At 42.5% G+C, this 23,706-nt stretch overlaps 1 protein-coding gene across 1 annotated transcript in view; it reads right to left on the bottom strand.

Annotated features, from left to right (window-relative positions):
• Positions 1-1,212: 1,212 nt before the first annotated feature.
• Positions 1,213-23,706, bottom strand: part of NOX3 (NADPH oxidase 3) — a 61,463-nt gene continuing 38,969 nt past the window's right edge. The window contains exons 11-13 of the mRNA XM_042985362.1: positions 16,378-16,524; positions 12,092-12,216; positions 1,213-1,339 (exon numbers count right to left, since the gene is read on the bottom strand). Of these exons, the coding sequence (XP_042841296.1) occupies positions 1,213-1,339; positions 12,092-12,216; positions 16,378-16,524 (399 nt within the window). The remainder of the gene's footprint in view (positions 1,340-12,091; positions 12,217-16,377; positions 16,525-23,706) is intronic.

Below are 23,706 nucleotides of genomic sequence, written 5' to 3' on the forward strand. Positions count from 1 at the left end.
AGTATAAAATTAAGAAGAAATTCCCAGTATATTTGTGGGGCAGAAGTTGAGTTGGGGCTTAAGTGTCAAGATGATCATAGATCAAAATGTGACAGTAGGGGCCCCTGACTGGCTCAGTTGGTAGAGCACGAGACTCTTGATCTCAGGGTTGTGAGTTCAAGCCCCAGGTTGGGTGTAGAGTTTACTTACAAAAAAAAAAAAAAAAAAAAAAAAAGAAAGAAAGAAAAAAGAGAAAGAAAAAAAAAGTCCGCATTAAAAGAGAATCAGAAAGAAATATGGAAGGAAGGAAAGAGAGGCAAATATAGAATTTAATTGTATTGAAAATCATGGCACACGAGATCTAAAAAAATCACTTTCCCCCCCAATACTAGTCATGTATCTATTAGAATATTATGTCTCATTTTAGGCAACACATTTTAAAAGGATGTGAAGGAATGGAAACGGATTTGAAGAAGAGCACCAAGAATGATTGAAGGACTAGAATATATATCCTAGGCTGAAAGGTTAAGAAGTTAGTATTGTTTGGAGTAGAAAAGGGATAGGTAAGAGATGATTTTATCACTTTCAAGATATAAAGGGTTTTCGTGAAAGGTAACCCCCATTGGTGATTTCTCAGGTCTATAGAGGATGAAAAGAAAGCACAAAGAAGCTTAAGATTAAGCAGAAAAGATCAGGTTTGGATACAAGGCAGATGTCTCTGCCATCAGGGTGACAGAAATATGAAACAACTTCTAAAGGAGACTCTGAGCCAGGCAGCCATATCAGTCTCCATATTGGATGCACTGCTGAACATGAAAACAAGTTTGAGAACAATGACGTCTATCAGGGGTCAGCAAACTTACCTCCTGCAGGCCAAACCTGGAACATCATCTGATCTGGGGACAGCCCATGAGCTAAGAATGACTTTTACATTTTTAAATCATTAGAAACAAATCAAAAGAAGGTTCCATGACAAAAGGGACTTACATAAAATTCGACTTCAATGCCCATAAATAAAGTTTTATTGGAACACAGCCATGCCCATACCTTGACGTACTGTTTGTGGCTATTTTGACGCATTAGAATGGCAGAGTAGAGTAGTTGTTACTGAGATCATATGGTCTGTAGAATCTAAAATAATTACTATATAGCCCTTTACAGGCAACATTTCCTGAGCGCTGACCTATGTGATTGTAGCCACGTATGTAATACACGGAATTTTTTCTCCGAAGTCTAGAAGCTTTCTTTGTGGTAATAAAAATGGACCCCCCTGGGATCGGCTGAGGAATACAAGCGGCACATCCTTTGAAGCGTCTTGGAGAGAGCCTTGGGTCCACAGAAGAATATGCCAATGTTGCTGCTGCAGTAGGGTAAAACAAGGAAAGAGTGTGTTATGCGGAGGCAAGGCTGGCCAGAAACTACGATGGACTGACACAATTAGGGAAGTGGTTGGGGTTGTGACTTTCCCTTTCTCCGCTCACTTCCTTTTCCTTAGATCTCTTTCCTACTCTGGGTACCATGCTTCCCCACAGTTTCCAGAATCTTGTTAGACCCTAAGTCACACAGGCTGGAACCAAGAGGCTTTGACGAGCAGGGCCCTGCTCACTGGGGAGAGGGTGGCAATAACAGAGGTGCTGTCTCTTGGATTTCTGGTCAGGTGACCCTGATTGACCTCCTCCTGGATCGGTGGCTGGAATGTGAAGGGCCTGCTCTGCTTCACTCATCACTGTCATCCCAGAGCCTGGAATACTGCTTGGCGTATAGTAGGAAATACACATTTGTTGAGTATGGAGCTCTGTTGATTATCACCTGCACGGTCTTGGGTAAGACCCTGGATTCCAGTCTCTGCATGAGTAAAACAAAGAGGCTAATGGCTACATCACATGTTTTCTTAAGAACAAAATGGGATAGTGCATTCAAAAAGGTTTTAGAAGTGTTAGTTATTATGAATATCTTGTTCAGCCCTGCCTTTTTATACATAATAAGATTTTTGCTAAAGTGATAGCAATTTAGTTTATTTCTGCTGTTAGGATGCCTTTGGTTTTCAAAGAAGGCCAAAGAGAAGAATCGGAAAGGAAGAAGAGACATTGTTGAAAATGGGGTCACCCAAAAGTCGTCATCTCTAGTCATGGCATTTCAGAAAACTGTGTTGAAGAGGTATTTTGCATATAGTGGCCGTCCCGGGGTTGTTCAAATCCCTTGGAACCATGACTGCCAGCTTTGCTTGTAGACAAACAACCCACCGGTGCAAGGATTCAGGTTGTCTCTGAAAGTCAGGTGCAGACAGCCTCTCTAGGGACTTATGGGCCATGTTTTCCTTTGCCTTCCAATGTTCTACACCTTGTAGCATTTTTCCAGTCTCTGGCACAAGTTGAATTAGTTACTTTAGTCTAAAGCAAAAGTTCTCGTACTTTGCATAAAATCACCTAGGCAGATTGTTAAAACACAGATTCCCAGGTTTGAATCCAAGGAATGCATTTTGAGCAAAGCCCCCAGATAATACCGAAGCACATGTTCCCATGAGCCACACTTTGAGAAACACTAGCTTGGAGAAATTCCTGGGGCTCTAGGTCCAGCCCAGTGAATACCTCTCCTTCTTCATAGCTGCCTTTTGTTGGGAAGCTCGCCTATAGCCTTGTTCTCCTTAGCTTGTATGTTAACATGCTTCTCTGCCATGTGACCAATCCACATTTTAATTATGCATTCTAGGACCGTAATAAGCATGGTAGAAATTGATGGTTCAATTACATTTCAAACTCTAGCTTCAAAGGAACTTATCAAGTGGACTCATTTGTAAATGACAATATGTTTAAAATATCTAAGTAGTATTTTTGAAGGCATTATTCCCATGGCTACATTTAAGAAAGTGCCTTTTTAGAAAATATTTTCCACTGAGAAATACGAGTTTATGACTTAATGAAGCAACTTTACAGTATTTGTGGGAATTGAAGGCACTGGTTAAGAATGCTCTTGGTTCCACCACTTTGTTGCTGAGGGGACTTGGGCACATTAACTATCCCCTCAAAGCCCATTTCCTGATCTATGAAATGGGGTGCGTTATGATACGTAGCTCCTAGAACCTCGGAGGGGATCAGACAAGACATGGCAGATCCAGCCTTCCACCCCGTGCTTGGCACAAGGTGAACTTCAGCAACAGCTTACGCCGTGACCGTCGTCATTACGGGTGTCTGGGTTGGCTCCGCAGAGCTGAACAGAAGAGGCGATGTGGACTGTTATCCCAACGGCGATGACAGTCTTCCTGGATCGGCACTCCAGCCCTGGGTTGTTTGAATTCCGGAGTGACACATTTTGAACGATAGATGGGTCAGGCAAAACGCTTTCCGGCGAGGAGTCACAGCTTGGCTTTGTGTCTGATGCCCAGAGGTATCCTTGCATCTAGGTTCAAAGGCTCTGTTATGGGTGGTGATATTTTTCTGTCCATGGAGGCGTCACCAAAGAGATTGCCCACTGGCCCATTCCCAACAGGCTAACATTGCCCTTTCGTTTGCAGCCACAGTGACTGTTTGCAGGTCCCGAGGATACCCTTTGATGCTCTGCCTTTAAGACTCCATTTCAAAGGATTCTGATTGCCAGTGGCCAGGTGTACCACTGGTGTCCCCAGCAGTTCACAGCAATCCTGCCTCTTTTGAAGTTATAGCTATTACTCTGCACAGCTAAGTACACACTCTTCTGCATTCATGGAGCCGTCATGGTTATGCAGTCGCCAAAAAGTCTCACAAAGGCCACTCATTATCTGCCTTCTGCTGAGGCAGAACGGCCAGCCCTTCACTAACACTCTGTGCGTCACTGTCCCCACACATGACAGTCTTGCGCTTGCCGTGCTTACCCTCCTCGGCATTTTGTGGTTTCAAGTATGGGGATTTCTGGTCACGAATGCACACTGTGTGAATCAGAGCCGAGAAGCCGCACAAAGTGGTTCAGGCACAGATGTGGCTGTATTTTTTTTTTGTTTTTTCTTTTATGAGGCAATGGACAAGTGCAACAGAACCCTAATGGGGTTGGTAAAGAAAAAAATCCTTCTATAAAGTTTAATTACCCACTATTGCTTAGAATTAAAAAAAAAAAAGGGAGAGAGATTCTCCGTAAAAGAAGTATAAAAACGCAAGGCATTATTCTCCGGTTTACAGCCTGCAAGCTGTGGAACTTGCACATGAATGAGGGGTTGGATCCAGGACAACATTAGCGGCATCGATCAGTCTGGGCTGCTGACTTTGATGCGAAAAGGACAAATTTTACACGAGCTGCAAGGATGGTTAACATTAGCAGTATTATTTTTAGCTCTGATAAACAGTAAAGAAAATCCTTCTGTCCCCCTCTTATTTGCTAAATAACTATTGTGCTCTTTTCTGTGGGGTTGATGCATTTTTCAAAAACAGTTCAGCGACGCCGTGCATGAAAGGCATCCAAAATGTCACCCACCAGGAGATTTCTGCTCAGCAGATAAATGGGAGAGTGGGTGTGCCTGGGAGTAATCCCACCATCTTGCTGGCTTCTCAGGTTCTGCTGCCTTGAGCCCTCCTCTCTTTAAATTGTATGTTTGTTTTTATGTGTTGGCTTTTATGCTTGGTAAGTTATAACCCTGTAGGGGCAGACCCTAAACCCCATTTAAAAAAAAAATCAAACTACTTTATACCCTGAGTGCATTCTGCAAATAAAATCGATAAACAGAAGCTTCCCGTGGATTTATGGAGGCTTAGGAAGAAGACAAGGAAGGGTACAAACTTGGTATCAGACAATGGACACGACTTCTGGTTAATCTTCCCTCGTGAGTGTTTTTCACTAGAAATTCCTCCAAATGATTCACTGTATAATTATATTTTGTACAACACCTTCTTTTCACAACCACAGATGACAATTGTGTTGGCCAGCTTTTTTGAAAACCCATCTCCCGGTTGGTTTGTAGCAGCCTGCTGTTACTTTTCTCCACATCCTAATTACTCGGTGGTTCATGAGGAGCTACGAAGGTCCCTAACGGTGCTTGCTCACTGATGAGAACTGACTTGCTGTTCCCACCAGCCCCGTTTTCTTTGGAAAGAGCTAGGAATTCGGTCCCAGCTTCCACAACCTTCTCTTCGTCCCTTCTCTCGCTGATGCTGGCTCCTGTGCTCAGCTCTGCGGAGCACAGATCAAGTAGCTGCCCCTGAGGATGGCCATGGTCAAGTAGAAAGTGAAATAAAAGATAAAAGGAGTCGTCTGGTGGCATTGGATTCCAGGGAAGGGTGGAGCCATTTTTCTGCCAACCCCTCCAGATAAAACACTACAGTATATTTACCTTCATCCAGAAATATCCTAATATATTCGTCATATCTAATGATTTTCGAGGCAACGTCATCAAAGACACTTTGCAGAATGACAGATCCACGTGCGCTCACCCCCCTCCCTAATCTTTACTACCTCGAGTAGAGTTAAGCCAGTGATTTCCACTGAATCTTCACTTGACTATAAGGCTGGATGTCCTCTGGTGGGAAGGTACGATTGAAATATGCTAACAACATCCCAGTCATAAGTTAATGGTGGCTTTACTCTTCTCATCAAGCTATAATTTATCATGAGTGGGATTTCCACTGAAGCCTCTTCCTTTGGGTATTCTGAACATTTTAGTCGTACAATGAATGTTTAGAATATCCTATTAGATAGAGGGCCCTGTATGCTATAATCAGAATGTTAATTTCTTAAAAATATCATTTAAAAACATTTTGCACATATGCATGTACAAATGAGAATTGGAGAGTGTGCACACAAGCAAATGTGGTTCCAGATGGACACATTTACTCAATTTAGTCTAAAGGTATTTTTACAGTTCCGAAAACAATGGGTGGTCTAAAATACATTTGTGCAATATGGATTAGAATCTCCCAATCATATGGTAAGTCGGCACCTTTCTTTATTTATCGTTGGGTTGGATGGAACAGTTCTAACAAACGGTAGTGCTCTTTTAGTCTGTATTTATTCCTTCGAGATAAGAGAAACACTTCTACTCAAGTTACGAAGAAATGGCCGAATCTCCAAAGTTTTTATGATGATTAATTACATAAAGTTCTACGTCTCCATGGCACGGGGAGTTATCTATCCGCAGATAAGCCAAAAGTGGCAAACGATAAACACGATGTGAAATGGAAGAGCAAAGAGTGAAGTCTTCTGGAAAATCATTTTACCCGATTAATTAAAAAACGAGTGGTCCAGAAACCCAGACGGTTGAGTATGTGCACAATGTGTGTTTATCAAAAAGGTAGCTAGATGCGGCAAAGATATATTTATTTTCATTCTCTGTACCTTCTTGGAAACGCTTCCCTGATTTTCGGAATATTTGTTAAAGCTTGGGAACATATTGAGAATGTTTGCAAAAATTGACATACGGCTTCCATTTTTGTGAAAGAGACACATTTCTATAGATTACTAAGACATGACTATCAATGCATGTGTTTTTAAAGACAACTTTTAATGCATTTTACTTATTTTTGAGACAGAGAGAGACAGAGCATGAGCAGGGGAAAGGCAGAGAGAGAGAGAGGGAGATGCAGAATCCGAAGCAGGCTCCAGGTTCTGAGCTGTCAGCACAGAGCCCGACGCGGGGCTCGAACTCACGGACCGTGAGATCGGGACCTGAGCTGAAGTCGGTCGCCTAACTGACTGAGCCACCCAGGCGCCTCTCAATGCACATGTTTAATTAACAAACCATATTTTAGTTGGGAGAATGGTTTTCATTGGTTTGTGGTTGAAGTGCTTTTCTATGCTTGTCCAGCTTAAGCAGTGGACACAAGTGTCACATGCCTATGAGTTTGGGCCCATCGATCAAAGGTTTCCTTTCCATACTTCCACATATTAGTTGTTGCTCTTCTTCTGAAACTATGCTTGTGTTCTGTAATACAGCTGACAAAATTACAAAAATTCATTGCAGGTAAAAAACAATAGAATGCCCTTTCGCATTTTCTACTTTCGGTCTTTGATGTCTTTTTAATTTTTTCCTCCCTCTTCCTTATTTGTATTCATTTTGGTGCCCATCAATTTGTTTCTCTATTACTGTTATTTTTGCAATTTTCTGGTTCCTTTGGAGCTTGCACTATTCTCTTTGATCTGCTTCCCTCCAAGCTTCATTCTTGGTGCTGTTTTTCACGTTCTGTAAAAAAATATTTTTGCCCCTCTTCCCTTTCTTCTTTTGATTTAACTCCTTCTTCTTGGAACCAGAATGAACTCCAGCTTTGAGTGAACAGGTAAATGTTTTTAAAAGAGTAAGCCCTAAGAATCCTTGGCTTCGTGCTGATGAATAGAAATGGTTGAGAGCCTACTTCAAAGGCCCTCAAGAACAAAGAACCTTTTCTGAGGCCACTAACAAATCCACCAATTCTTCCTGACCCATCTTTGCCAAAAGATATGAGCTAATGACAGGAAAAGCCTGTCTTGTAAGAGTAGCCAACGAGGCTTGGGAACAAACATATCCTTGACATAATCGAGGAAAAACATACTGTTTATCTCTTTAATAACCATCCTGAAGAAAATTAATGTTACTTTGTCCTTTGTGCAGAACAATAATTGGATTGTGTGTTTCATTTATATCTGGACAAAGGCCAGGATATTGAAATACTTCTCAAAATTAGATTTTCTTGTTTAAAAATTAGATTTTATTGGCATTCTCTTTCTGAGATTTCTTCATTAAAAGCTTCATTAAACATAAATCTTCTTTTACACAGCAGAAAGCAAAATTATTTTAAGGAGGTCATTTTAAAAGCCTTTTGGAAGGAGGGTGCTAAGCTCTTTACCGGTGACTTGGACCGAGGAGCTGGCATTCCAGGGAAAAAATGATCATTGATCTTTGCCTACGTGTGTCTGATATTAATTACATTGACAGCTGAAGCGATATAACAAGTCGTGTTCTAGTGTCTAAGGCTGTTACAAATACACTATTTTTAAAATTTGGGGCTGGGAAGTATGCTGTAGAGGCTTGATTCAGTGACAAGGCCTTAGGTGGCCTCTTTTACTCTGGGGGAGATGAAGTCAACCATCAGGAAGAGTTTACATAGCTCATGTGCTGAAAAGTTCAACTGGGTTTTAAGTACATTTACACACTAAACTTTCATTACAGCTTCTGAAAAGGAACGAGCACTCTCCTCCCAAGGGCAACGAGAGAAGTGCCAAGTACGTGGTTCTCCTGCCTCCATATTGTTTTCTACTCTTCACTCTCTGACACTTGGACAGACTCACTTCCTAGCACTGCCCGCCATAATTGTTTGGGCAGAGTTTGTGCAAATTCAGTTCTGCTCTTGGTCTCCTGGTGCTGTTTCTGGCTCACACCTTTCCGAGGGAAGGGAGATAGTTAAATGGTTTGGTTTGAAAGGCCTTCCCCACTGGGCCACAAACTTCAGGTATAACAAAAATAAAGAAATACAACGTAACAAGTCAATAAGGGGCGATCATAACAAGGAGTGGTCTTATCTATAAGAACTCAAAGCAAAGATATATGTGTCTGTGTCAAAAGCCTGCAAGTAGGAACATTCATCCTATAATTGAAAACAAAGTGTAGAACATTTATCAAATGAATAGATGTTTTTCTCCAAAAGGAGAAAATACCAACCAAAAAAATCTGGTCATGATTGTAACATATGCTCTTGTAACATTTTGTTAGTTTTCTACTTACAATCTTTTTAAAAACCCACAGATAAAATGATCCAATCTTTGCCTCTGGACAAGCACCCAGTGGGTATGAGATGAAAAGTGGTGATTTTCAGGTCTCAGAGGAGGCTGGGGGTCGAGGAGGGGGGACTGGGCATTGAGTAGGCAGCTCAAAGGAATCAGATTCTGAGGCTCCAGAAGCTGGGATGGGTTCAAAGCACCACATTTAGCGAGGATGGGGCACGAACTGGATTGTAGGCCAAGTGTCAGGCCAAAAGTCAAGGCAAGTAATAAAATGGAGCTGGTGGGTTTCAGGAGTGGTGCCTGGAGAGTCCCAAGACCACTTGCTGTGCTGTGGCCTTGTCCAGCTCTTACCGGTCAGCTGAGGCCAAGCCTGAGGGTAGAAGTGATTGCACAGTTGGTCACCTCCCTCTCTCCCTTAGCTCTGAAGTTAAAGGTCAAGCTTTTCCTTGCCTTTCTTGTTGGAAATCTTTTACTCTCAGCACGATTCAAGGTCAGGAGAAGGTTCCCACTGCCTCCTTCCTGGGCTGATGCAGGCGTGGTGTGGCAGGAGTCCAGAGCCTCTGCAGTGACGGCTCTTGGTTTGGGCCTGGGGTTATAGGGCAGGCTGCCATGGCACAGGGTATAGAGGATTGGCTGGGGGTCTCAGAGTTTGAACTGGATGGGTTATGAACCTTGGACATGGTCACCCCTTCCACACACCCCTCCTTATCATACCTTCTTCAAACAGCTGGTCTGGGGGAAGTCTCACGAATTCATCGGCAATAAATAAAAAAAAGAAAATGGAATAGCTCTGGCACAAAGAGAGTATAAGAAAAATGCAAGAAAGAGAAACCAAACTGACCAAAAGATGAATAATATTCACCAGAAGAGTATTCCAAAGAGAAGAAAACCTTCCAGGGAATTAGAGAAGGTTTCATGAGGCAATGACCCTGATGACAGAAGACCACAACTGCAAGGAGAGATGGAAACAAGGAGTTAGAGAGACGCCAGTAGATTTTAATTTACTCTTCATGGTTCAATACTGATAAAGTGGACAGAAGAAAGGTCAGGGTGTAGAAGATGTAAATGACATGATTAATCTGATAGCTATGAGTAATTTATATTAAACTCTCTGACGTGCACACAGAGAAAATATTGTCCTCTCCTCCAAATATGGCAGTTCCTTGAACTCTGGTCCTTCTGAATTTGCTTCTTTGTCCATCTCGTCCAATTTCATGGCTCTAACACAGTTCACATCTGACATCTCCCACGTGTGTATCTCCAGCCTGAATTCCTCTGACTCCTGACTCATATTCACCTGCTTACTTGAAATCTCCACTTGGATGTATAATAGGGATCTCAAATTAACATGTCACAAAAAGGAACTCTTGATACCCTTTGCTTTCAAAGTTGCTTTTCTTAGTCATCCCCGAATGAGTAAGGGTAACTCCGTTCCAGCTCGGGTCATGCCAGTCTCCCATCGAATCCATCAACAAGCCATGTCAGCTCTACCTTCACAAAATACCAGCATCCAACTGCCTCTCAGCACCTGCTCTGTCCTAATCCAAGCCACTACCTCTGTTTACCTCCTCCCGGGACTCTCCTCTTCTGCCCGAGGGCACTTATAATCTATTCTCTCACAATAGCCAGAAGTGATCTCATTAAACATAAGACAGATCATGTCACTCTTCTGTTGAAACCTTTAAGTGACTTCTCTTCTCAGAATAAAATCCAAAGCCTCACAATGGTCTGTAAAAGTCCCCCAGTTACCTCTCCTATATGCCTTCTGCTACTCTTCTTCTTACCTACTCTATTCCACCCTTACTAGCCTCGTGGATCATGCCAGGAACAGTGCTGCCTCAGGGTCTTGGCACATGCTGTCCTCCTGCTCTTTCCCAGTTAGCTACATGGCATACTCCCTCACTTCCTTGGTCTTTCCTCAAATGTGGAAACTACTCTTTAAACAAAGACAGTTAGAAGACGTACTGACTTTCAAGAGCCATAGATGATGGGGATTCAAAACAAAAACCAACTTACGGGACATAGAATAACAATGATAACTATTTGCATTAGTGCTTTGCATTTTACCAAGCTATATATTTTTTAAATTCTGAAAAAAACACTGTGACTGCATGGTATTGTCCATGGTTTACTAAGGTCATAGAGCCAGTAACTTCTAGAATCAGAAAACAGAGACTTCACTACCATCTTGTGGCCCCAGAGCAAATGCTCGTCCTTGTCTACACTGAAGTTTATTACGTAATGATAATAATATAATATAATATATTATTTATTATAATCTATATTATAATCTATATTATATATTATAATTTATATTATATTACAATTAATATATTAATATAATATATTAATAATTAATATTAATTATATTATAATTATCATATTTATGATCATATTTGTATTACTATAATAATTATAATTATTAATATTTTAATATTAATTAATATACATTGATTAATATTAATTAATATATTAATATATTATATATGATATATTAATATATAGTAATATATTATAATGTATTATATTATATATTAATATATTATAATATATAATATAATTAATACAATATATTAATAATATATTAATATATCATATATATTAATATATTAATATATTAATATTAATTAATTAATATATATAGATTAATATTATATTATAATTTATAATATAATTTATACTAATATAATTATAATTATATAATAATTATTATATACTAATATATTTTAGTATATATAATATATATATAATATTCTATATATTATAATATATAGAATAATATATATATGTATATAATATAACAATGATGATGATGATGATGATAGCCGCTAACACTGCTGAATTCACTCCTTTAGATGCTTTATATATCTTCACACACTTAACCTTCACGGAAGCCTGGGAGGTAAGCACTGTTAGTAGTTGCAATTTACGCAGGAGACTAAGTCCGTGGTAGGATAAATAACCCGTCCAACTGAGTAGGTGATAATGGCAGAGCCAGGATTTACACCCAAGATCTCAGGCTCCAGATCCCGAGTCTTTCACCGCCATACTAAATCTCTGCTTGGTCTCATAACATTTTTCGTCTGCTTTGCTAAACATATGAGATACATTTTACAGTTGGACATATGTGAATTCTCCAGTTGGGCAAGTTGAGATCAATCGTGTTCACTGGACATTTCTTCGAGATGTAGGTAGTTTAAGAAATACCATCTTTAATTGAGTTTACGTGGGAAAAATTTCAGCGCAATTGCTAATATTTAAATGTCGTAAGCCAGTCAAGCAGAGGTCCGTGGTTCCTGGAAAACCCTATGACCACCATTTCTCAGGTTGATGTTTATCTGTAAACAAGGTGCCCAAGGTGCCCACTACTGCGCCTGAAGCAGCCTGTGCCCTAGACTTTTCCACTTGAGCAGCAACCTCCTGCGAGGCTCCCACAGGCAGAGGAAAGAGAGCGCCTTACCTGGGATGGGTGTAGGCCATCTGCCGGAACTCGTGGTTCCAGTCAGGTCTTCCATAGAACGTTTTCTGCTTTAACCCCGTGATCACATCAGTATTTGCATCCCAATGTAAAGCTATGTGAACAGCCTAAAAGAAAAATTATGCTATCAGGTGACACTTACCGAAACAAACAAACAAACAAACAAAACCACAAAAACAAAAAAAAAACCCATGGAAACGTGCTACTAAGATGAGGTAATTATGTTCCTTTGCAGATGTAATACTCGAAAAATTTCTTCATGGGGCTGGAAATGCTTATCATTATTATCAGAAATCACTGCTTTTGCATTTTGGGATAGGCATCACATCTCATTTATCTTTGTATTCTGCCTGGGGCGCTACTGAAACACAGGGCCTTCGCCATGGTCAATGTGCAATAACGTGAGCCTGGAAAGCTTTTTCTTTGCAAGGCTGAGAGCGATACAGTAAATATGGGTAAAGGAAAGCAAGCGTTAAGCTACTTCCTTTTTTCTGCCAAACTTCTCAAAAATTAATCTCTACCCCTGTCCCCATTCACTTACTTATTAAACCTCAGGATTTGAGAATGGCCCTTCCAGATTAAAATTAAACCCCTTCCTGGATGGGAAATATCCAGGAAGAAGCTGGATCTGACAATCAGATTCACCTACCGGGTTGAGATAGTTTGAAGGGTACCATCCAGGCTCAATGCTGGGAGGATGCTGAGTCTGGCAGATGGACCACGATGGCCAAGCACAGCAAGTGCATTGGTTGAAGCTCTGTGCCCAACCGTTTATCTTCAAATTAGATGCACCCAGGCATCGGGTAAGTAGTGGTCGATAAATAAGAGGCTGGGGCACAGGACCGTCTACTGAGGATTTCTCCCCAACAGTTTGGCTAACAAGTGCTAGGCTCAACTCTTACCCCAGGTTCCTGCTGCACACCTGGCCTCCCAGGCTGGCCTCATCAGGCTAGGAAAGCAGCCCGAGATAGGGTGGGTGAGCAGAAAACAATGGAGGCACCCCAATGGGCCAGTAGGTGGATGGCCCACAATGGTAGAATCGCAGAAACCCGGGCTGCAGGAGGTTGCCATCAGGCAAGTCTGACTCCAGATGGCCGGGATCCCATTGGAATCGAGTTTGGGAATAGCCACTCCAGGAGAGGGAGCAATAATGAGAGGATGGTGGGATCCTCTTCTGGGGCAGGTTTATTAAGAGGAGGAGTGAAGCATGAAGTATTAGGGAAGGGCTCAGGAGTGAGAACTGAGGTGGTAGTTGGGGATTGAGCCTCAAAAACTCGCAGAAGCCCTGTTATCAGAACTGGAACTCCAGGTCAGAGGGAGCGGTGTCAGCCTCCGGATTGGAGTGGGAGTATTGCACCCCCCACAGCCCTCTTGCTTAACAGTAGGATTGACTGGAGCCAGATAGTGAGTTGGTTTCAGCTGTGAGCAAATAAGAAGGCAGAGGCAACCAATTTACCTTTGACCAGGTGCCACATCTAAACACCAACCCAGGGCTGCGCTCCTTGGCTTCTCCACCAACCACATGGCTGAACATCTCCTTGATTTTATATGCATTGTATAACCCTGTTTCTTCTACTTCTCTCCGACTCTTCTTTTTATTCAAAGATGAAATGTTGTATTTGTTTTCCTATGACATTCTCCTGCCTCACAATACAGCTGCCTTCCCAGTCCGTAGTCACTTCTGGGGCACTTCTCTCCAAAGAACTTTCATTTTCATGGTCCCAATTAGCATAGTCTATAAAGATCACTCCAAACTTTCTCCCCCATGCCCTCATCTTCCTGCCTGGGTAGAGTCCTGGGACTTGAACTCCCCAAGCATATTTTTATGTAGAATTTTTTGTGTCCCTTCAAACTGATCATCGTAGCCAAAAATGAATCTTCAGATATTTTGTGACTTCAATTTACTTCCACATACAATTGTTGCGCGATTGCTATAAGCAGGAATGAGTGGGCGGTACAAAAAGAAATAGAGAAGGTCTATGCTCTGTGAGGAACTAGTCATCAAAGGAAGGGCAAGCCCAAGTGCACAACTACAACGACATAAGTCAGACCACAATCCTGTTTAACTAGAGACAGAAACAAAGTGCTCTGGAGAAGTAAACAAATTACCCTGCTGAAGCCCCGAGTCACTTTGACCAAGACGACTGGGGATGGCCATACAGGGAATGGGGCTTTAAAGAACGATGCCACTCAGTAGGCAGTGGGGAGGACAGAAGACATGAAGTAATTGCCAGGGAGAGGGAACAGAGAGGGAAAACCTGTAGGCATGCAAATACGAGCCATTGTTCAGTGGCTCCCATGCCAGAGGAGCCCAGAGGGGCATGATGGGAATGGAATGGAACAAGTCCTTTGCCATCAGGTCAGGAAGGGCCTTCAAGCAGCTGCTAAGAAGCTTGGGCATTATTTAATAGAAAAAAGGGCCCTTTTCTACTTAGGTTAGTGGTACTGTGCAACTACCAATCAGTGATGTTCAAACATTTGGAATTATATTTGTTCCATATTTCTCAGCCCGACGTTCAATTAATCTCCCAAACCCTGTTGATTTGCCCTTCATAATACCTTTTCCATCTGTCCCTTCTGTTCTTGTCATTCTGCCACTTTGAGGTTGTTGAATTCAGCTTAACAATTGGCTACTTCTAAAACAGCCTTTTGATTCCTCGCTGACAGAATGCACCAATTATTTTTTCCTGGAATTTGAGCATCTAAAGAGTTTCAACATGTCACGACAAAAATTTAGGAACACGTCTATTTTAATTTACTTGTATTCAGAAAAAAAGTGGATCTTACAGGACACTTTTAGAGGAGGCAGAGATAGGACGGGGCAGAGTTGTATTGTCACAAAAATCAAACAGAACCTCAGTCTCAAGACTCCCAAATGACTGGAAATTCCTGGATGGACACTTGAAATCAATTCACTTTAGAAGCTGAAAGCAAGCACAGTACTTGAAAGTAAAAAACAAAGGCTGTGTCTGTACTTCATCAAATGGATCATTAGTCAAAAATCCCATTTGAATAAGGAAAATGTTTGTTTGGAAAACATAATTAACACTATTTAATTCATTAAGATGTTTTAGGCCTAGTTCCCAAGGAACCTGTCTTTCAAACTATCCCAGCGGAATAAATATTTAAGGCCTCCTGCAAATAAGACCCTAAAAACTCATTTAGCTACTGAATTTCAAGCTCGGTCTTACTGGAATTTCAGAGTCAAATTTCACTGATCTCTTGTGGGGTCTGCATGTGTGTGTGTGAGTGTGTGTGTGTGTGTGTGTGTGTGTGTGACAGAGAGAGAGAGAGAGAGAGAGAGAGAGAAGGAGGGAGAGGGAGGGAGACAGACTGGGAGGCAGAGGGCAGGAGCGCCCAACACCCACCCTCAGGAGCACATTCATTTGTAAATTTAGTGATTAATGCAAATCTTGGCTCAAACATACTTTCCTTAAAGTAAATATCAATCCAAGCAGCTATGGAAGTGCTGATTAGAACATAAAGTTTCATAAACCTAGGGATCACTTCATTGTTAGCTTCCATATTTGAGGAGTTAAAAAAAATTTAGAACTTAGTAGTTATCATTCAATATTACCAACCCTGAAATACTACCCTAGTGTGATATTTTGATATACATTATTTTTGGGAAGCTCCACCTTAATATTTCATTAATACAATATGCTTCCAAACACCTGCCACAACAGAAGACCATCTTGATCTTAGGTGAATAAACATATGTGCACACGATTTCTAAGAATGCCTTAAGAAAAAGAAGTCTCTAGATAAATCATGTATTCATAATGATGATTTTCTGTAGACATTCACATACTTTACAATACAAAAGGTTGAATGTAAACACTTGTGAGTTTTTTCTATTTAACTCTGAATAGCTGAAAGCATAGAATTAGACCCAATCAGGAGCTGAACAAGACAATACAGTTAATCAATAATATGCGCTTGATGTCCCTGAAATGACAAATGCAACTTTTGGTGACATAATTTTTCTTGGATTTCCACGCTTGGGATTATCTTCCATTAACTAACCTCTTTTCTAATCTGCTTGTCTATTCTTCAGCAAGTTAACTGTAGATTTTTCTATCGCTATGATTTGAATAACTCCTCTAATCTGGTTTTATTTTATCCTTCTTTCCTTTTTAAGAACAGACAAATAAGTCTTTCATGCCACCAGATAACCATACAGCCATTATTGACATGGTTTCTCTTCTCTTTGCTCTATTTTTAAATGACGTATGTAATATTGATCATTTTAAGAGTCTTATCAATACCTGATTTTCGTCCCAGTTGGTAAGAAATATATGATAACTCAGAAAGTGAGCTTTCCCTCGCTCACTCATGAGTGTTTCCAGCGAGAGTAAGAGATCAGCAAACCATTCAAAAGCCCTTGGATCCCGGCAAATCCAGTAGAAATACACCTGTCAAGAGAGAAGACAAGAGAGTGGATCTGTCCCGCTTTTCATAATGTGCTGATAATCACAGACTGCTTTATCTCCATTAAATTATTTGAGCTCAAATGGGCACTTCTGCAAAATGACATGCTTCTCTCTGCCAGGGAACAGTCACACTGTGATTTCTTTTGAAAAAATTCACATTGTGTTTGAAAAAGTCCAGAGTGAATTCAGAGTCAGGAGTCTGTGGGCTGTTGCCAGTTTCACTGGATGAGGACCAATTCACCACATTCCTGGCTGTGCTTCTTTTCAGTGAGGTTAATAATCATAACTAGCTGTGCCTTTCACGGCGCCCCAAGGGGAATAAACCGTTAGACCAACCCCCTTCATCTTTACTCATGACCTAAGCTCAGGATTTGAACTCTCTTCTCCAGAGACCCCAAAGGCTTGTGCGCTAATCCACTTCCGCATCGTGACCTCCGGAGGGTGGAGATTATGGTAATTGCAGAAGGAAGCCACACGGGCCAGAAGTTTCCCCTCCGCCAGACATATCAGTGTCCAAGAAAGCTAGTGGGTGTTGGTAATAGTTTGTGTGTCAACTACTATAATGAAATTATGTCTAGGAACATTTTTTTTTAAAACTCTCTGTGTTTAGCAAACGGCATGTGGCAAGGAGTATTATGGGTTTGCTGAAATAAAGGCTTAGTTTTTGTGCTTTGAGTTTTAGATAATTGTGCCTGGAAGAAACCACAGGAGAAAGATCTGGTAATTCTCCTGATTTTTCTCACAGCCCTGTTCCTTGCTACTCATTACTGTTTTCCTGCACCCCCCACCGAAGAGACATCTCTGTTACTTAACAAGATCTACCAAGGGGGCTGGCCTTGACCTCCATCAGCAAACATCTCCTCTGATAGGTGGTGTTCCCTGCCTCCTCTCTCCACCAGCCAGCCTGCAAGCTCACAAACATGATGAAACTTATAGATGAGATTTAATGAACAGATCAAGTTCATGAGGAAACAAAAAAGATCACAGAATGTATTTCAAGGCTAAACATCTTGCCCATGTTCCCCAGGTTTGTTCAGGAATTTCTAATATGAAGTCAGTAAGAGCAAAAAAGCTAGAGGATAAGACCTTTTCTCTTAAGAATTAGAGCCCAGGGGCACCTGGGTGGCTCAGTTGGTTAAGCGGCCGACTTCAGCTCAGGTCATGATCTCGTGGTCCATGAGTTTGAGCCCCGCGTCGGGCTCTGTGCTGACAGCTCAGAGCCTGGAGCCTGTTTCAGATTCTGTGTCTCCCTCTCTCTGACCCTCCCCCGTTCATGCTCTGTCTCTCTCTGTCTCAAAAATAAATAAACGTTAAAAAAAAAAAAAAAGAAATAGAGCCCAATATTTGTCAGACGGTACCACTACAGCTCCGATAATAATCTCTAAGTGCGGTAGCCCCCCGACGGAGTGCCTGTTTCTTTGCAGTCGTAAATCTGAGCCATGGTTCCTTCCGGTGAGTGCCCCATGAACCGACCCCCCCCCCCCCCGCCCCCAACACACAAGTACAGTGATTGTGTTCATTCACTCACTTGTTGACTCAACAAATGTGTCCTACATCTCTATGTCGAGACTCTTCTCGGCTCTGGCACTTTAAGAGCAAACAAAAGAGCAAAAATTTGCCATTCTCCTAGAGTTTGCGTTTAGATGGAGAAGAAGACGATAAAGCACGACACGGAATACATCAGAGGGTGATAAGTACTATGGAGAAACACAAGGTGGGCTGGAAAGGGCTGCGATACTACGTCAGATGGTCAAGAGGAGGGGACATTTGAGCAAAGACATAAAGGAGGCAGGGGAATCACGGTACTGATGGAGGGAGCAAGGAGTGGGACCTCTGGGGAAGAGCCAGGGGGCTGGTGTGGCTGGAGTTGTGAAGGAGGGGAGGCAGTATGAGATGAGGTCTGAGGGGGAGGCCGGGAAGCACAGATACGGGGCTTGGGGCCACCTTGACTTTGCGTGAGAGGGGAAAGCACGGGGGAGTGTCTAGCAGGTCTGAGGACGGATCATGAAACAAGGGAGGCTGATTTGACATCCTGGGTTGGTGATGAATACTGCTATCCTCTTTCTTTTCACTTTGTGTAGTGCCTAATCTGAATTATTCTTTGAGGGGCAGTCGGGTGGCTCAGTCGGTTAAGGGTCCGCCTTTTGATTTTGGCTCAGGTCATAGTCTCACGAACCTGAGATTGAGCCCTGCGTTGGCCTCTGGGCTGACAGTGTGAAGTCTCCTTGGGATTCTCTCTCTCTCTCTCTCTCTCTCTCTCTCTCTCTCTCCCTCTGTCCCCGCCCCTCCCACACTTAGGAGCGCTCACTCTCAAAATAAATAAACCTAGAAAAAGTAAATTATTCTTTGAAAACCTTAGCCTTCCTCTTTCCTTGCTTTGGTCGTGGCGGAACAGAAAACCTATTGATTGAATTTAATACCGTTCTTGCTTACGCACCTCCCCTTGCTTCCCTGCTCTCAGTAGGTTGTTTTGCCCAGGACCATTCATGGTGGCATTCAGGTTAAAACAAACATCATTGATTTATCTTCTATTATTTCCACTCCTTAAGGAACGTGCTTAGCATGCATTCATGTAAGAAAAATACCCTGTTTACTTTTTTGAAAACCTGTCAATTTCAAATCCAGTCTCAATCATCCTTACTTGAAAGATGCCCACATCTTAGCTTCCTGCACACTCTGACCCTCATCCTTTCAAATAGAAATCATGCCTGTTCTTGCTTTCTTGTGGCTTAGCAGTGTGTCAGCGTTCTTAGGGCTTGCCGGGCCTTTTATACTTTTTACTTCCTTCTAATGGCTTTGTGTGTTTTTCCCTCTGTAATTGACTTACAGGTGACACAGGGCAGCTTTGGTGCAAGAGGCAATGAAGGAAAGCTGAATAGGCTCAGAAGTGCTTCAGGCAGAAAAAGAAGAAAAGAGACTTTGAACGGAGAAAGAGGCTATTTACTTTGACTCTCTTTCATCCTTCTAACGGTGAGGGACACTCACTGTGAAGGGACAGGATAGTTCGACTTCTGCATTTCGTCCAGTAGGAAGGACCCGGTCGCTGGTAGAACAAATATCCCAAACTACAGGCTACACCTCTGTGATCTTTCCCACACTCACCCCTCCTCAGTCTCCAAAAAAAAAAAAAAAACCACCCCAAATCAGTTACCTGTCTAAAGCGCGGCTTCCAGAATTCTGTAGCTGGTATCGGGGCCCCAAATACTTAAGGCGACTTTAAAAAGTTTTGTTAAGTAGAAAGTCATCCTCAGGAGAGAGATGAAAGTTCAGGACTTTCACAGTAACAAAGTTATTGCTTTTACAGGACTCGTCGCACACATTTCTAGAGATATAATGGACCCGCAGACGTTTCGCGAGGCCACTCCGGCAGCCCACAATGGGTTTAGAGCGCTCTGTGTGCACGTGGCCTGTCACAAGCCTTCATGTCACATCGTTCCTGGCACGAACCACCGTACCGGACTCAGCCACCCCCACCTCGGAGGGCCTGGGTCTGAGCGACACACAGAGCTGTATTCGCTTTCGAGCGCCACCCACGCTCCCTGAAACTGGGTTCCTCTTTGAATTCTGCAGAATTGCATTGGACCAGGTCAAGGTACTCGGGGGTCAGAAGGAAATGGATCTGTGCCGCTTTTGGAGAAGCAATCTCAGAAAAAGAAATAAGAACAGCTACCCATCGACTTTCCCAGGGGGGTCCACTGGTGCCCCCCCCCCCCCCCGTGAGAGGCTCCTATCTCACGGCCTGGAGAGTCATCTCTGAACACAGGCAGAGGATACCTCCACAGGTACAACCTCTGTTTCTTCAGACCCCACATCGATTCCCCGAGGATGGAACGGGGCCAACAATTTTTTATTTATTTCCTCTTCAAAGAAGGAGATTGTACCTGAGGACAGAGTTTGATGATGTGGTGAGGCAGAGTAGTTGGACACTGTGAGCCCGTGAGTCCTCTAACCTGTTTTAGACTCCTGGCTTCACCATCCCCATGGTGGGTAACTGGGGGCAGGTTATTTACTGTGAGCCTGGATGACCGAGTACATAAAATGGCAGAAAGCCCACCACCCTCTAGAACAACAACCTACGAGATTATGGTGAGGGTGAGAGAGCCTGTGGTCATGGAAGCACAGTGTCTAACATGTGCATTAAGTGCTCAGACCTGTCAGTTGCGACCCCTGTTCTCTTCCCTGTTGTTTGGAGGAGCTTCCAGAATGCATACCACATGTGTATATTAGAGAGAGCAAAGGGAATCATCGGCTTTACTTGGGGGGGGGTCTGTGTTCCCATGGGTCACTTGTGAATTATAGAGGCAGTGATCACTGAGAAGAGGTGAAACCACGCTTTATCTCCAGCGCCAGTTTGTGAATATCAGCATTGATTGTAGGATGTGGTCCAAAAAGAGGAACCCCTTCACCGGCCAAGTGCATTCCAGGCTCTGTGTGTGCAAAGCCCACAGGAGGCATTTTATGGAGTGCCAGCGTTGACCTTGACCTTGACCAAGGCCTCCACCCAGGAGAAGGCCAGTGGGTTACACTGTGACCTCGCCTCCTTCCGGACAGCGCCCTCTGTTCCCCACTGTTATGAACTGGATGTTTGTGTTGTCTCCAAAAGTATAGGTTGAAACCCAATGTGATGGTATTTGGAGATGGGGCCTTTGAGAGGAGGTTAGATTTCGGTGAGGTCATGAGAATGGGACCTCCAATGATGGGATTGGTGTCCTTCTGAGAAGAGGAAGAGACCAGAGCTCTCTCTGTCTCTGTCATGTGAGGACACAGCCAGAAGGTGGCCATCTGTAAGCCAAAGAGGCCTCCTCAGAACCCAGTCATGTGGGCTTCCTGATCTCGGACTTCCAGCCTCAAGAACTGTGAAAAAAATAAACATCTGCTGTTTAAGCCACCCACTCTATGGTATTTCTGTTATAGCGGCCTGAACTATATGCTATATGCTCAGATACCCATGCGGTACAAAATACAGGACCGTCGGGGCGCCTGGGTAGCTCCGTCGGTTGAGCGTCCGACTTCAGCTCAGGTCATGATCTCACGGTCCGTGAGTTCGAGCCCCGCGTCGGGCTCTGTGCTGACAGCTCAGAGCCTGGAGCCTGCTGCACATTCTGTGTCTCCCTCTCTCTCTGCTCCTTCCCCAGTTCATGCTCTGTCTCTCTCTGAATCAAAAATAAATAAACATTAAAAAAAATTTAAAAAAACAAAAACAAAATACAGGACCATCAGAAACTCTAAACAACTAGGGTGACAGAGACTTGCTACTGAGGGAATCAGTACCATTTTCCAAAAAGAGAGTTTTTCTCTCCAAAAAGATAAAGACTGTGGCTGATTAGAAAACATAAATAAATGTTAGTTATCCAAAAAATGGTAGCTATTATTGTCCTGGCTTTTATTTTGTTGTCGTTGTTGTTGTTGTTGTCGTAAAGGTCCTCTGGATGAATATAATCGCAAACAAATTTTGAAGCAATATTTGTTCTTATTGAGAAACTTCCTTAATGTGGCTTCCATGTTCCGTTTTAAGGAAATATAATTACAGAATAATTTTTCTGATTAACCATTATAAGGCGGAGGCCAGTCTTTGTCAACCATTTTTAGTCTCCAAGACTTTTTCTTTAAAAGGTCTTTAACGTTAATTATCTCATGGCTATGCTACTGCTTTGCCCTGTGAGTGAGGACTCTCCTTGTTTGTGCCTCCATTTGTTCTCGTTATAGTTCATATGACTTGTTGGACAGCCAAAATGTTCATTAATAATAAGATCATTATATAAATTATGAGCTATCCATACTTTGGGATGCTCCGAAGGCACTAAATAAAATGATAGTCAAATATCGTACAAAGGGCTAGTATCCAAAATCTATAAAGAGCTCACCAAACTCCACACCCGAAAAACAAATAACCCAGTGAAGAAATGGGCAGAAAACATGAATAGACACTTCTCTAAAGAAGACATCCGGATGGCCAACAGGCACATGAAAAGATGCTCAACATCGCTCCTTATCAGGGAAATACAAATCAAAACCACACTCAGATGTCACCTCACGCCAGTCAGAGTGGCCAAAATGAACAAATCAGGAGACTATAGATGCTGGTGAGGATGTGGAGAAACGGGAACCCTCTTGCACTGTTGGTGGGAATGCAAATTGGCGCAGCCACTCTGGAAAACAGTGTGGAGTTTCCTCAAAAAAATAAAAATAGACCTACCCTATGACCCAGCAATAGCACTGCTAGGAATTTACCCAAGGGATACAGGAGTGTTGATGCATAGGGGCACTTGTACCCCAATGTTTATAGCAGCACTCTCAACAATAGCCAAATTATGGAAAGAGCCTAAATGTCCATCAACTGATGAATGGATAAAGAAATTGTGGTTTATATACACAATGGAGTACTACGTGGCAATGAGAAAGAATGAAATATGGCCCTTTGTAGCAACGTGGATGGAACTGGAGAGTGTGATGCTAAGTGAAATAAGCCATACAGAGAAAGACAGATACCATATGGTTTCACTCTTATGTGGATCCTGAGAAACGTAACAGAAACCCAAGGGGGAGGGGAAGGAAAAAAAAAAAAAAAAGAGGTTAGAGTGGGAGAGAGCCAAAGCCTAAGAGACTGTTAAAAACTGAGAACAAACTGAGGGTTGATGGGGGGTGGGAGGGTGGGGAGGGTGGGTGATGGTTATTGAGGAGGGCACCTTTTGGGATGAGCACTGGGTGTTGTATGGAAACCAATTTGACAATAAACTTCAGATATTGAAAAAAAATGATAGTCAATCACTAGGTATTGACGCTGAAGGCACGCTGAGCCATGTTATATAAAGGGAAAAAACAACAAAACAAAGTGCACATCTCTCTGTCTCTCCCTACCCACATCTCTGTTTATGTACGAATAAAACAACACTGTGATATGCACATGGGTAGGTGTGCGTGCGCAGATGCATGGAGAAGCAAGGGAATGAGACACACCCCCATGTTTAATGGTGAACCCCTTAGAGAACAAAGTGGTGGTGGTGGTTACTTTGGGGAGGAAGGCCAATGGAGGGAGATTTTTGACTATTTTATTTGAATATTTTACAAGGACATTATACTCTCGTATGGCTTGTGTGGTTAATAAACCACAATATCAAAACTATTAATACTAGTCACTATCCCACAGGGCAAGGGTGAGTCCTG

This window comes from Panthera tigris, chromosome B2 (assembly GCF_018350195.1).
Source record: "Panthera tigris isolate Pti1 chromosome B2, P.tigris_Pti1_mat1.1, whole genome shotgun sequence".
NCBI lineage: Eukaryota > Metazoa > Chordata > Mammalia > Carnivora > Felidae > Panthera > Panthera tigris.